This window comes from Carya illinoinensis, chromosome 16, assembly GCF_018687715.1.
Source record: "Carya illinoinensis cultivar Pawnee chromosome 16, C.illinoinensisPawnee_v1, whole genome shotgun sequence".
Lineage (NCBI taxonomy): Eukaryota > Viridiplantae > Streptophyta > Magnoliopsida > Fagales > Juglandaceae > Carya > Carya illinoinensis.
The window spans coordinates 10,561,571-10,577,432 of NC_056767.1; the positions used below are offsets into that span (position 1 = coordinate 10,561,571).

Genomic DNA, 15,862 nt, shown 5'->3' on the forward strand with positions numbered 1-15,862 from the left:
ACTCATTAGCTCCCTCAAACACACGTACCATTTATGGATATAGCTCACCAAATATGGTATATGTAGTAGCCATGATGAATGCATATATATTTATATATATATGTATATATATTATATGTGTATGCATGAATGGCTAAACAAGATCTGTACTAGTAGCCTGCCATGGTCTTCGGGATTCCGATTTGAGAAATGATTTGTGCAGTCGGAAAATACAGTCGGCGTGCAGTCGGCTGTAAAAAAAAATTAATACAGGACCTACATGAAAAAAAAAAATTATTTTTATAGCTTTTTATAATTCATGCAGGTCTCCCTGAATATAAAATAATTTTTTTATAATTTTTTTTTATTCATTCCGTACAGCCGACTGCGTTTCCCGACTGCGTGTAGCAAAGCCCTTTGGATTTTGGACCATTTCCAGCAGCTGTTTTTGCCCCAGACCGAACTGATAGTTGGTCAGATTCTTGCGTACCATTCAACCATTACCAGTGGTGAAATGCTGGAAAAAGGGAAATAAAACGGAATGAATACGAACCACAATGAAAAAAATGAAGCTTTTCTTTACTTCTTCAGAGGCCTTCGGCCGAAGCTCTGTTCACTCAACATTTTTTTTTTCTGGACTCTCTACAAGCGGCTTTCAGATTACAAAGCTCTGAAAACCTAGACTCGGTAACCTTTACCTATCCACCCAACTTTCTTAATATTTTTGGGCTATGTGAAAGGAAACCCTACATCTAAGGCTGGTGGAGCATTACCTGCCATTTTCCCTATAATAAACCCCCATACAATTACAAGCCAATATGGATAAAACAACAAACACAACGAAAAAGATTAAGCCCCCACCCCACCCCCCAAAAAATAAAATTTTAACGCTGCCTACTTTTTACAGACATTCTTCCTTTCCAGGAATTATTGCTAAGATAGAAAACACTCAGCATCCGATCAAGCAATGAGAGTTTCATTTCACTGGACCCTGTGCACTGCCCCTCAGTTTCCTCCTCGCTACTGAAGAGGGTCTGGTCTGAGCAGTCAAGTGAAGCCCCACATGCTAAATTATACGACTGACATGCTGAATGACAGACCCGAAGCCTGTTGTCACCATCGTTGTCGCACTTCTGGATTGAGATCTGGTGATTCAAGCCAATCTTGTTTAGTCAAACAGATACCAAAACCAATTTTGTATTCAAATGGCCCAAAAACTAGTATATTAGACACCCTATCAAGTCTTAATGGCAAGTTAATGGTGACACGGGAAACAGAAATATCTCATACAAATCATCAAATCATTTATTAAGTGACAAACCATGAAATCCCCCTCCAAAACAAGCCACTAGTCATTCATGGTGCAATTTTAAATTGCATTGCATATTACAGAAGCATCTACAGAGCAGATGTGTTGGGGGTTTCTGAGGGCAGGGCTAAACATAAAGGTGACAGGATCCTTCATGTTGAAATCTGAGATATATCCTCTTTAGAAGGGGAAAAAATCTGAGATACTCAACTGAATTTTCTTTCATCAAGGCGGCAATGAAATGCTGATAAGCATGTGAGCGGAGAATTTGCAAATCAAAGACTAGATAGGATCTCGACCTGACAATTACCTTAATATATTTGTAAGAATAGCTCCTCTCTGGTTTATTTAATAGGTTGTTTTTGTTTAGTGAAAGTATTTGTGTTTGCTTGAGCTGTGAAGTTCTTCCATTTACCAACCAATTTAGAACCTAATAGATCTACACGGAATAGCAGTTCACTATTAATTGTAATATTTTGAGTTGTTCTCCTGAGTGAGGTCTTGTCATGCGCATATGCTACAAACTTCTTCCATACCAAGAAAAATCTCTGGCTATATGCATGCGCACACACGGATGGCAGAAAGAACAATGTGAGGCACAGTTTGAAATGCTTAGTGAAAAAAGAATTGTATTAAGACAGGCAACTTACCCAACATGCAAGGCGCTTAGCTGCTGCATCACAGTAGCTACTGCCAAAGAAATTAAATAACTTCCTGGCACCACCTGGGAACAAACGGTGGTAGTTGGGCATAACAACTACTTCTTCTAGTTGCTGCAGTATGCTTGGTTCACTGGGTGCACAGTGTTGCCCAGCTAGATCACTTTCCAGCACATTTTTGCAAACTAGCAGACTAGAGGTGAGCATGGAGCTGTTCTGGCATGTGTAGCCCGCATAGTCTGAACAACGGAATTCACATACTCCATTATCACAGACTCCACCATGAAGACTACATTGTTCATTGCAAATGGCTGCATATCATACAAAAGAACAAAGCTGACAGATTAAAACACCAACCACAATAATATGTCAAACTAATTTCATCATGCACATGCAAGGATCAAACAAGGACTAATATCTTGTGAAGATGTTCCTGGAAAGGCAGGTCTAACCCCCTTCTCCCGGCATGTGTTGAAGGCCAATTCGAAGCTCATACACGGGAGGTCAGACGAACTAGGAGGTGGCCTCAACCCATTTCCTGTGCATATCTACACACGAATACATTAGTAAAAAGCTGGCGGGGATTTTTTAACACATTTACTCCTCTCCCTGCGCTTCTTCCCTCATTTTCATATTCATATGAAAATTGCAGTGATTGCACTTGCATTCTCACAATATAGCTTCCAGGTCAAAAGACACACCAAGAGCTTAGATATATTTAAATTATGAACTTAAAAATAGGGCTTTTTCACTACTGTGAACTCATCATTCTTACATAGAAGCCATTCTCCAAAAAGAGCAATATCAAAAATCAATCGGGCACAGTGGGTCTCACTTCATCTGCAATGCAGAAAAACATGACCACAAGAGTAACGCATTTTTTATTTTTTTGGTCTCATAAGTCCTCAATATGTATATCATCACCCTTGGGCCTTGTATTTCCCTTCCCCCATAAAAACAGTACAGTTTGAGTAAGACTATTTTTTTTATCGGTAAGGGAGCTTCAATCATGATGAGCATGAAAGCCACCAAAAAGTAGGTTTTCTGTAGTTTCATCATAATTAAACAAAGAACCAGCCAACTAAAACATAGGAAAATGAAAAAAAGAAAAAGGAAAAGGATATTCATTTACCTGTGGAGCAGTCAACACCAGTGTAGTCATTTTCACATTCACAAATCCCATTAGAGAGGCATTGGCCATGTCCATTACAATTGCCGGGGCAGAAGCCTGCAAAAAATATCAATTTAGAACTGATGCCAAATCAAAAGAAATATCAGAAAATTGGAATTCCACAAGCGAACTTGTATTTTGTGCTTGACTACGAAATAGGAAAAAGGGGAAACAGAAGCTCACGTTTACTGCAGTCATGACCATGAAATCCTAGAAAGCAACGGCACCTTCCATCAACACAATCTCCATTGAAATGACAAGAATCGGGACAATGACCTGATCCAAGAACTCGGCCTGTGCTACAGAGCTCATGGTATTCAGGGCATATCAATTCACCTACATACAAACATCAGGCAAATCAATTCACCCACAGACAAGCATTAAAATCTATACAAAGAAAATGATGTGAACAAATAAATTTTACAACATAAACCATCAGTGAACAAGATGGGATAAATACCATTAAAGCCGGGGAACTGAATTGGTCCACCACCTTCAGGACATACTTTCCACATACCATCAACAGCAACCTGAAAAGTATAGCAATGAGTAACATTGGGCTAATATTGCAGCAAAACAAGGGGATGAGCTTAAACTTCAAAAAATGTTATCCATTGCCCTCTTTTTTTTTTAGATAGGTATGGGTGTGTGACAAGGAAGGTGAGGTGGGGATTTAACACAGAAAATGATACACGTTAACCATTGCCCTCCTACCGTAGTAAAACAGGCAAAGCTCTTATTTTATATTTAACTTCTTTCTAACAAGTCAGTATAGCTGGGGCCTGCCACCATGATGCCAAATATTTTATGGATTTTTATTCAATTATGGTTTAAAGCATCAACGAGCAGTTAGTTGTCACCCTTCATTAACTCTGGAGACCCATGCTTACGTCCAGCTCTACAGTCTTTACATGGATGCTATTTTCATAAGACATCGCATTGTAAATGTAAAAATGATCAAGGGCAACTTCAATTTTGTAGTCACAGACGTGAGTATGTCCAGCTCTACAGTCTTTACATGGATGCCATTTTTCATAAGACATCACATTGTAAATGTATAAATGATCAAGGGAAACTTCAATTTTGTAGTCACAGACGTGAGCTAGTGTGTGTGTGTGTGTGCGCGCGCGCGCACGTGTGAAGCTACCTAATTTTTCTTGGGTGGGTTATTTGAGACAATCAGTCAACATTATATATTGCCGCAAGTGAAAGTGTATATCAATCACAAATCCACCTGCTTAGGCTTGGATACACGGTGCACTAGTACGGATCAGGTCAAGGTCACTAGAGTTGAGAATTTGATTAAACATATTTTAGAAAATGGACTACTTGCATTGAACCAAGGACATGAGAATGCTACACAACATGTAATCACCATCAGGCCACCTGTTCTTGTTGGTTACTTTTCTTTTTTAGATGTTATTCTTGTTTGTAATTTTCTACTATTTCTTGTACCAAACATTGTAACATGTAGTTTGAATCAAAGGAAAGTACCTTTTATATTTCATTTGACTTTTAAAAAAGCAATTGGGAGAAAAGAGGAAAATAAGGCTTAAACAGAGAACTCCACCAGAATGAACCATGGGCTTTTTGCTTCTTTTGATATTAAAAAGCAAAATAGTGTGCACTAGCTCCCGCTTAAAATTATTCAGAAATAGATGCTCATGCTCTTTCTCCAGCTCTACTTTCTTTCTTTCTTCTTATTTGCTCTTCTTCTTTTTTCTTAACTTAGTTTCTAATTATTTGGACCTAGTTAGCTGGCAATTCATGAATGTGAACCAAAAGGTATTGAAGCTCCAAGTCATACCTCTAGAGAGTTATTAATGCACCTGTGTTGGTAACAACCATTTCCTTGGGTTATTGAACCACGTACAAAGCCCGTACGTACTAATGATGAGGACAAACACCTATATTTCAAAAAGAGAAACATAATGAGCAATATTGAATTTTTTGTCTTTTTAACTACATCTCATAGAACACCAGACATGCCATACAGCTATTTGAGAAAGTGCCAAAAAAATCTGACCTAGAGCTACTCCCTCGCACTTCACCCAACATTCTGTCTGGTGCTCGAGCACCGTTCGTGTCTGTACATGATCCATCAGAATAAGCTACAAAGTACGTACAATAATCAGCCAATGAGGACTGCCCTCCTGCAAATGGCAATAACGTTAGTAACTTAATAAACTGAACCTCACATTAAGGACCAAGATCAGATAATTGGAAACTTGATACTAAAGTACATAAAATGGTGATACCCATATTAATCAGCAAATGCCAACGAAAGGCATGAACTTAATTTATTTGAGTATTGGAGCAGAGATCAAGATACTATTTGATTATACCAAACAGAGGATTTTGACACAGGCACAAGACAATCCAAATTATGACCATCGTCTGATTAGGGATCCCAATCCCAGTGTAAATATTTGGCGACTGCTACAACTTTTGTGGTTAACACAGAGACAACATAGAATGTGATGAACAGGTTAACAGAGACCACTATGATACTTTTAGTTGACAACTGATATTCTTTTGTTTGAAATTTAATTATATAGTGCTTTTGGTCATCTCCAGTCTTTATTTTTGCATGCTTAAATCAAACCCTAGACAGTGGTTAAAGAGCATCAATTATCACTAGATATGAAGATTAATAACAAAATAAAGAACAAACCTTTGTTAGCCAGTGGAAAATAACGTGCCCACTGAGGGAGGTCTCCACTGTAACTTACAATCGGGCAGTAACCCTCAGCCTCCCTGTTATATGTACAGCCAGACGACTGGGTCGTGTTACAATGGTATGCCCCTTTCCAGAGATTGCAAGGCAAGGTAACAAATTCAGTTCCTTGGTTATAACCCCAGTCCAGACGGTCTGCGATGGTATAATTAGCCTGGTACCACCCACTATCTTCTAGTAAAGCAAGCGTCATTTTCGAAACTACTGATCTTGTATCGACTGAACCCGTCATAATTTCATTCATCAGAAGCCTTTTTTCCCAATGAGATCCTGCAAGCAAGTTAGATGTACATTGAGCATTATGCTGATGAATTCCAACACAAATATAGTATAAATGTAGTATGTCATAAAGTAATTGATGCTACACCCCTAATTATTCACCAAATTATTATATTCTCAAGCCTATCTTCAAATAATCCTACCAAACGTCAGCCTCCAGAAATATCACTAACTTGGACGCCATTAAATTTTCAGCTAACATCTACACCAAATTGAAAAAAGGGATTCGCTTCTGCAAGGTTTTGGAACAAAACCAAAACGATAATAACCAAAATAGAAACCTGATGTGCCACGTCCTCCTCCGTCTTCTAGCTCTAACCCAGTAAAGTTATCGGAGAAAGCCTGCCAGAGAGACATTTATAGCCACAATGCAAAATAAGATCTGGTCAAATGAAGCAGATATATGAAAAACAAAGAGAGGTGCTCCAAACCAGACGCGGTGAGTATATGTGCCCCCCAATGGGAACACGTATGCAGCCTAATATAGTCACGATAGAATCGATTACATCAAAACAAATACAGTGGCAACTCTCTCTCTCTCTCTCTCTCTCTCTCTCTCTCTCTCTCTCTCTCTCTCTCTCTCTCTCTCTCTCTCCTCAAGCCGAAACTAAGATTTTCATCCCCTCCTTCCTCTCTCCCCTCAAGCTCTCTTTCTCATCCCTCAGTCGCTTTCCCTCTGTCCTCTTTGGTTTCTTTAAAACTGCACTTGCGCTAAAACTAATGTCCCGTTTGGTTACACAGATGAGATGAGATGTTTTAAATAGTAATGAATAAAATATTATTATAATATAATTTTTTAATATTAATTTTGTATTGGGATTTGAAATAGTTAAATTGTTTATTATATTTTGTATGGATATTTGAAAAAATTGTAATGATGAGTTGAGATGAGATGAGATAAGATTTTTGGTTTTGGTTAACCAAGCAAAGTTTACAGGGCTGTTCTCATATCTCAGACTCACAGTTCTCCAGGCATCATTACTCCTAAAATACTGGGCTTTCATTTCCTAAAATCAATCAGGTGGTTCCTTTGCAACTGGTTTCTCTTGAAAAACCCAAAACAGCAGGTTCCCCACAACTGATTCACAGTCTAAGAGCATGGGAATCGGAAAGCCATGTGCACATATCGGAGCTCACCGCATGGCACTTCCCTCCAATTCCTATGCAACAAATTAAATAAGGGACAAAAGAAAATGAAAACATGCAGAACAGACCTGTTAAAAGGGGGAAAAAAAAAAAACTATGTTCCGGGCTTGAGGGGAGAGAGTCCGTCACCAAGCTTAAGATGAGAGAGAGAGAGAGAGAGAGAGAGACTGAGGGGGGAGAAATGGAGATTTAAGTGGGGAGAAAGAGTGAGAGAGAGAGAGAGAGAGAGAGAGAGAGCAACTGAGGGGGATAGAGCGCTTTGCAGAGGGAAGATTATTTCCTCAAATTGGTTCTACCGTGAATAACTTAGCGCTTACGTGTCAGCTTCCTATTGGAGGGTGTAAAAGCAAACTTCTCGCTACATCTGGTTCGAAGGTTTTCTCAAAAACAAATCCTTTTACAGCATCAAGGTTAAACATTGACAATCACCCCATAATGATATCGGGAGTGCATGACAACACGTGGAAGCACCACACGTGTCACTATCCGACCAAGCTTTTCATCCATAACTTGCTTCGTGACCTGCAATTAGGGACAACAGGTAACAATAAGGTACCAAAATGTGTGCCTCTGAACCTCCAATATATGAAATTTAACCTTTTTATAACACATTATGAACGAGAAGATAAAGGAAACAAACTAATAAGCACTCAATTTCAGACAAGGACATAAGCAAGTCTTGTGCCTTTCAAATCAGAAGTTTATATCTTATTGTTTCTGAAAGTACCTTCTAGTCAAAATGCAAGAAACATACATTTATTAGAAATTAGAGCTATTAGCATTTCATATCAATATCTAATCTCAAAATTTAGGTAAAACTTCATCATACATATTCCACAAAGCTGCATTTATGTGGCAGCTGAAAAATTTTAGTAATTGACCAAATGAAGGAAAAAATGCGTGAAGAGAGTAAGGACCTACAAAATCAAGTTATATTAGGAAAGAGCTCCTCAAGTCTTGCAAACCCATTGCATTGAGCTTACTGACACAGCTAATGAAGATGCAATTTTTTTAAAAATCTTCCAAACTAGAATTGAAGACATCAAATCCCTGAACATAGGGGATAATTGCTGCAATTTGCTCTTAAATATCTGGTTAAGCTTCCAGTCATTGTCTTAAGATAGGATCTAAAATAATATGGAGTACTGTTTACCTGACTACGCCGTCTTTTCCTCTCATCTCGAAAATGAGAAAAGGCATGGGGATCAAAACCAAGAACATGCATGACCTGGAAAAATATCAAATTTGCTGATCAGCATACAAAAGTACTTCCAGTACTTTCCTCATATACCTCCTATGTAATTGGGCTATGCCTATTTAGGGTAATAAAACTCTTATTAACTATCAAAAAAAAAAGTACTTCCAGTACTTCTTTATCCTTTTTTTTTATATGTAAATAGCTCCCCCCCCCCCCCCCCCCCCCCCAAAAAAAAAAAAAATCACCCACCCACACAACAACAAACTGACCTCTGACCTTATGCATTAGAGCAACTGAAATAAGACAACATGCACGCACGCACACATAACAACTAACTGACCTCATGTATGAGAGTAGCTGAAAGTAAGGTCTCTGCTTCAGCTGTCAAATGGCGTGGAGCAACATTCACATGCCCTACAAAAGACCATTGATACCGATTTCAGATTTCTACCGCTTGCAAGGATACAAAAATGCTCCAGACCAAAAGATGTGCCATGAATAACTTACCAGCAATTGCACGGCCCCATTGATCACGTTCACATGCCACTGCCCATGCAAGAGTGTTGCCAGTGGTAGGTCTTGTTGTAACGAAAAGAACCAAGTCAGCATCAGCTACACCATCTGGAGAAAATAGTCGAAGGATCAGTGTACAAGTTATTTAAACAGAAGAACCAGTGGAACTAGGATGTTGTAAGCTCCAAGGCACTCATTTGTTGTCAAGGTACCTTCAACATATTCACGTGGGAGCTGTACCCCTCCATCTTGTCCACATGCAGAATATCCACTTAACCTCAGGTTTCCTTTCACAGGCTCAACGGACAGGGCCCTCCTGAACCAGTCCGCTGTTTGACCCAAAGCCTGCATTAAGTTGCTTCCAAAGAATAAGTTTCCCTACTTAATAAGAAACTCTCTGAAAGAGTAATCTAAATTACAATGCTAATCCCCTAGAGCAGTAACAAATGACAGCAAGCAATACAAAAAAAAAGAACAGAAATTTATCCAAATCCTCACAAAATTGCAAAATAAGAGAGAATATGCAGAAAACAAAACCAAACCTTGTGAAGGCGAGCCCTTTTTTCCTCCCCAGAGATATCATCCAACGTGCAGTTATACCAGCAGTCACCCAAAATTGGAGGATCACCATGAGGATTGCAAGAAGGAGAGTCAGGAAGAGAGGTCACGGGAGGCTCGCCAACCTGGCCAAAGAAACAAGATGATGAAACGCTACAGAAAGTAAGCCAACATAAGGATGACAGGCATGGGCCATGTATACAGCATGCTGATCTAACGTTAACACCTACCTTTACAATGTCTCCAACCCGTCGACAATCTCTTTCAGGCGAGTGATCAACAGCATCATAATTTAGATATATTCTTATGGGTTGCTTGGCATCCTTTAGTTGCTCCAAGAAGTTGGAGACACCAAGCAATGCCCTACCTTTATGGTAAAGCAGTTTTGAGATATCAGACTCTTTATAAAGTTGCGGGGTAACAGAATACACCTTGTGCCCAGTTCGCCTTCTTTGTTCAATTATCTGGTCATGGATGCAAGAGTGTGCAACAATGTTACTGTCACCTTCCCGTACTGGACCTTGCCATTGCAGTTGATGGTCTGGGGATTTTCCACTTGTAGCTCCCAACAGTACCAATATCAATATAATCTGAGGCAGAAAGTGAGCAAAATGTTCTTTCTGGGTTATCTGATACAATAGGTAAATACGGGTAAAATCAAAAGACCCGAATTGGGTTCATATATTAAGAATAGAAAAGATATATAAACATATAATATGTAAATCGATTTCTTTGCTAAGAAAGAGAAGCAGATCTAAGGAAACCAGGCCCACGGGAGCTACCATCAAACTGAAGGAGAAACTAGTGAATCCAATGAGCAGTTTTTCTTTCTCATTCTTTTTTAGTTTTACTTTTTTGTGGGATTATACAGAGAAAAAAAAAAAAATCTTTCATCCCTATTAAAATTGAGTTCTGCGATCGACGAAAGGTAAACAGTAGGTAGCTCAGCTAAATTTCCATACGAGGCATATACTATAATGCGAGAGAAACTAACGCGATTCTCTCGCAAATTTGCCTCCCCAAGCACCAACGAATAGTTTCCATAAATATCCTAAAAAAATAAGGGAAAAAATAATTGGAAGAAAAGCATTAAACCATCTATGCTTAAGAAATTATTGAAGCCTAAATTTACAAAGCGAGTTAATTTCCTAAAGGACTTGTCCTTCACGAATTACACCGTCACCCCTCCCCACTCGTTTGTTCCCGAGAAAACACAGAATAAAGTAGAGATAACTCACAACCGCCTGTGGGTTACAGTGTCACTTCCAAAACCCCAACTCTTATGTCCTCTTTTTCCATACTTTCCTAGCCACGAAACACAGCATCTAACAATTGATGAGTAAACGAAACCATACAATCTCCCATTTATTAGAGCACCAAAAAAACGGAAAGAAAATGCAAAAACTAAACTAAGGCCTCACCTCGAAAATAACGACGGCGAACCGAAGCTTAGTAAGAAATCTGGGTACTTTAAACGGACTACAACGAACCATTAGCTCCATGAAATAAAACAGAGAAAGCTCCAACCAAGAGCTCCGATTCCATCAAATCTCCGGCGACATTCCGATTGGCTTTCCAGCCCAGGAAAATCGCTGGCTCGCCTGCATTTCCAATGCTCTTTGCGCACACATACGAGAGAGGGAGGGAGACCCTTTTTGCGCCGCGTGCGTATAAGTGAGATACTGATCTGAAAGCACCAAAAGAGATGATTCGGACAGTGAAAGAGAGCGAATCCTTCTGATCCCAAAGTGCTGAGTCCAAAGAATTTGTTCCAAATCGGGTAGCCGACAATGGCTGGAGGAGTAAAATGGAAAATGCCGAAGAGATTGTCAGGGATTTGTACGTGTTTGCTTTCTGAGATGTGGGAAGATGAGCAAGGTGCCTATCTGAGGGAGTGAAGGAGACAAGAACAAGTAGATTGGGTGGAGGTGGGTAGCCACCATAATTTTTATTTATTTATTTAATTATGTTTATTATTTTTTTCATTTCTTTACTTCTTTATTTTTTTTATATTTTGTATGTAATTAGTAATTTTTCATATAAGCGTGAAATACGTAATCGTTACGAATTATTTTAAAAAATAATAGAATTTATTATTAAAAAATTATTTTTTTATATAAATTTTATATTTTATTCATTTTTATCAAAGCGATTATTCGACAGTTGCACAATTTATGATTATAAATAATTTTTCTCATCTATAATATATATAAGGGAAGCCTATCATCTCACACTACACACTTTACATATTTTAAAATTATTTTTTATTATCTATTATTTTATTTTATTCTTGTTAAACTAATTAAATTGTTCTACTTATCATTCATATACTACATACTTGTTATACGAAAAATGAAAAAATAAATAAATATGATGTGTAGTGTGTATGGATAATAAGTATAATTATATATATATATTAAAGAATGTTATTTACAGTTTTAACATGTACAAATTCTTCTTATTTCTTTTAGAATAATGTAGTTTATAGTAAAAAAGTTGATTTATTATTATTTTTTTTTTGTAGTTCTTAATTTTTCCTTTTTATAAAAAAAACACACACAAAAATTACAAACTCTAAAGATTTGCCTAAATCATTTTCTATATATATATATATATATATATATAATTGTTGGAAAAATAAAAGATCAAGATAGCAGGTCAATGAGTAAATGACCATTGAGTTGCTTGAATTAGAAGTGGTTGAAAATAAAGTAGCATTTCTCAATTAGAAATTAAACCTACTAACATTCTTAGACACTTTTATGTTAATTTAATTTTTAGATCTTTATATTATATTTCAGATCAATATATTATTTTACAGACTTTTGAAAGATTAGGGTTGGATGAATATTTTTCTTAAAAATCTTAAACTTTTGAGAAATAAAATTAGAGATAAGTTTCTTAAAAATGAGTTAAATTTTTAAGAAAATAGGATTAGATTAAGAAAACTTTGAGATATATACTTATTTGGATTTTTTAAAAGCTTTATGGGTAATGGAAAAAATGCTTTTTTGAATAAAACTTATTGAGTCTAGTTATTCTCAAGTTATTTTTATTTTTGTTTTTAAGCATTCATTTTATTACACGAATTGAATGGGTAGATTAAGGGATTGTTTGGATAGTGACATAAAATGAGATGGTTTTAGATAAATGTTAAAAGTTGAATAAAATATTATTTTTTAATATTATTATTATTTTAAAATTTAACAAAGTTGAATTAAGATTTAAAAAAATTGAATTGTTTATTATATTTTGTACGTGAATTTAGAAAAAATGTAATGATGAGATGAAATAATTTTTTAATTCAAATAGTCCTTAAAATTATTTTAAAATTATATTTCAAAAAATGTACGGTTGAAAGTTACCAAAAAATTAAAAAAAAAAAAAAAACTCTCAAACTTTTTGAAGACATATTTTAATCCAAACAAGTCCGATGTAAGACGTGGGGTCACATTCATTAAATATGGGAACATAAACTATACTCTATGGTGTAGATATAATGGGTACAATTTTCAAGTTAAATATCTTAGAAATTAAATCTATTTTCAAACATTATCTTTGTAATTTTTTTTTCAAAATTTTAAATGGCATAAATAGCTTTGCATAATATTAATGCCCTCAATTTATTATTATTATTTTTTTTTTGGTTTTAAGTTGTCATTATAGGTATCTATAATCTCATTTGAAAATACTTTTAATTCATGGTACATAATTTTAAATTTGTTTTTCCCTGTGCTTTCAATCTTTTAATACTTTTTTCACCACTTCTTCCTATATATAATCATTTTTAAAAGTTTTATATAACTATATTTTAAATAAGAGATATTTTTATAAAATAAATTATAAAAGCAACATCACTTTACATAAATACTGATTGTAAAAAAAATTATGCATTTATTACTACTCATAAAAATACTTGAGTGGCTCTAAAGCCACCGATGGGTCTCGATGAGTGTAAATTTTTTTTTAATAATTTTTAAAATACTCTTAAATATTTTTTTAAGAAAAAAAATTTACAACATCAATAAAAAAAATACTTACTCAATTACTAAGTCAAAAAAAAATATCGGGAGAAATGCTCTGATCCATTATCGAGATCCTAAACATTTCTCAAAATATCTAGATATAGCAAAGGAAAATAACATATACAGTGTTAAGATATGAAAGTTTCGCACTTTTTTTTATAAAAATAGATAAATTTAAGATTCACATGAAATTATATATTTTTTAATATTATTCTTCAATTTTTTTTAAGAAAAATGGGCGCATAGCTTGCAAACTAACTTGCAATATCATTACTCTATAGCAAATTGAAAGGAGCCCCACTGGATAATGTTTATTGGTTATCTATTTTTATCATTTTCAATACAAATATATATATATATATAAATATATATATATATATATCGATTTCATAGAAAATATATATATATATATATCGAGGACAAGGAATCAATTGTTTTTTCTTCTATACCTTATTAAATAATGTCTCTTAATAATTTATGAAAAATGCTAGAGTCAGAGATTGTTGGGTCTCCTCAAGAAATTTTTTTTTTAATTTTTATACTAGTGATTAAGGAATTATTTTTATAATAATGTTGTAAATTATTTTTAAAAATTTTTTAAAAAAATATTTAAAAATAAATAAAAAAATTTTTATTCTTATCGGGAAGTGTCTGGTACTACATTCTTATCAGTAGATGTAATACTGTTCATAATTATTATGGGTAAGAACATAACTATTTATTGTTTTTTTTTATTATGAAAAGAACTGTTTAGTTTAATGAACCTATAATGTCAAAGAGCACTATCGCTGTTCAGAAGCAGGGTGGGCCACACTTTGGTCGGACAAGTTGGATATGTTTGGAGAGAAATGTTTGTTACAAATTTTGTACATTAAAAAAAAGTATATTTTAATAATATTTTATTTTATTTATATAAACTAAATACATAGTACATATCCTCCAAAAAATACAAGTGAAGCCTTTAAATAATAAAAGAAAAAATAAAAATACAACTGAAAGACAAAAAATCAAGTAATAATTGATGGGTTTGACTTGAAAGTAAGGGGAGGTAGTTAGGTTTGGTATCCTGCTAATCTAAATACTCATCTTTAATAGTTTGTGCCTGCTTTGACTGTTGCATTATTAATGTGTAAACCATCTTCTCTAAGGGATCATATGATTACCCAATTTAAATAAGATAAAATAAGATATTTTATTAAAAATTAAATAAAATATTATTATAATATAATATTTTAATATTAATTTTATTTTAAGATTTGAAAAAATTAAATTATTTATTATATTTTATGTAAAAATTTAAAAAAATTATAATAATTATATGAAATGAGATAAAATAAGATAGTTTAATTTTATAAAAATAATTCAGTTCTAAATTTGGTTTGCTTAGCAACTCATTAGCATATATGAGCTCATGATCTCCTTTATCGAATGCAGCTCATCTACTTTTAACTTTCTGATCTCTATCTTTTAATAAAGTCGATAGGTCTTTTTCTCAAGGTTTTATCTTCACATGATTTCATTGTACGTGTCATATTCGTGTTCAAACATCGTGATCTTTTGATAGGGGAGGGAAAAAAAGGTTTTTCAGGGCAATTTAGTTCAACCCATTTCAAAACTCAATCAAATTTATATTTTTGAAGAATTTTAAAAGTTTAAATTTCAAGAGTTAATAAAGTCTTAGAAAATAAAATAGAAAATAGAAAAATAGATGGGAAAGGGAGAAAGAAAGAGAGATTTTTAAGGGCTACATCTTTGCTATATTAATTGTTATTGAATACATATCATATGTCCCTATTTATAAGAAAATGAGACTACAAAAAAATAATGGAAACACAATCAATCAATGATACTAATGAATATTGATTAATTTAAACATTAAATACGGTAGAGAATAAGTTATATTATCATTCATATAACTAGAACATTATGAATATATTCTCTAAATGTGGTTATAATAGTCTAACATCCATCAAATTTAGGATGAAGAACTTTGAAATCTTGAACTTCAAATTTGAGTGTAACTTTTATATCCATTAATTGATCGCAATAAAATAGTGAAATTGGTGTTCGGGATGAACTGATTGGTAAATGGAACCTCAAAAAATCTGGTATTGTTGCCAACAATGGATTATGAATGGTCATGGTCAACTATAGAACTAAAATTATAAGACCAAAACCCAATTTAAAAGAGAGAAGACTCACAGCTAAGAGTATTGGTATTGTTCTAGTCAAATGCCAGTGACTCATCAAATTATAGCCAATTATGTCAAAATCGGTCTAAATTGGAC

The 15,862-nt window shown here is 34.6% G+C and overlaps 1 protein-coding gene across 2 annotated transcripts; it reads right to left on the bottom strand.

Moving 5' to 3' along the window:
* Window positions 1-537: 537 nt before the first annotated feature.
* On the bottom strand, window positions 538-11,449 carry LOC122299251. 2 transcript variants are annotated; one of them, XM_043109366.1, is made up of 17 exons: window positions 10,971-11,449; window positions 9,780-10,178; window positions 9,534-9,674; window positions 9,204-9,336; window positions 8,986-9,099; window positions 8,819-8,892; window positions 8,434-8,508; window positions 7,710-7,802; window positions 6,416-6,476; window positions 5,793-6,125; window positions 5,145-5,271; window positions 4,926-5,025; window positions 3,579-3,648; window positions 3,302-3,454; window positions 3,080-3,175; window positions 1,939-2,258; window positions 538-1,124 (listed from the first exon to the last, which is right to left on the bottom strand). In XM_043109366.1, the coding sequence occupies exons 1-17, from the start codon at window positions 11,049-11,051 to the stop codon at window positions 864-866; spliced, it is 2,631 nt and encodes an 876-aa protein (XP_042965300.1). In that variant the 5' UTR covers window positions 11,052-11,449; the 3' UTR covers window positions 538-863. The 2 variants fall into 2 exon arrangements, with proteins under 2 accessions (XP_042965300.1, XP_042965301.1); XM_043109367.1 differs by having other exon boundaries at window positions 9,780-10,139; window positions 10,971-11,448.
* Window positions 11,450-15,862: the final 4,413 nt, after the last annotated feature.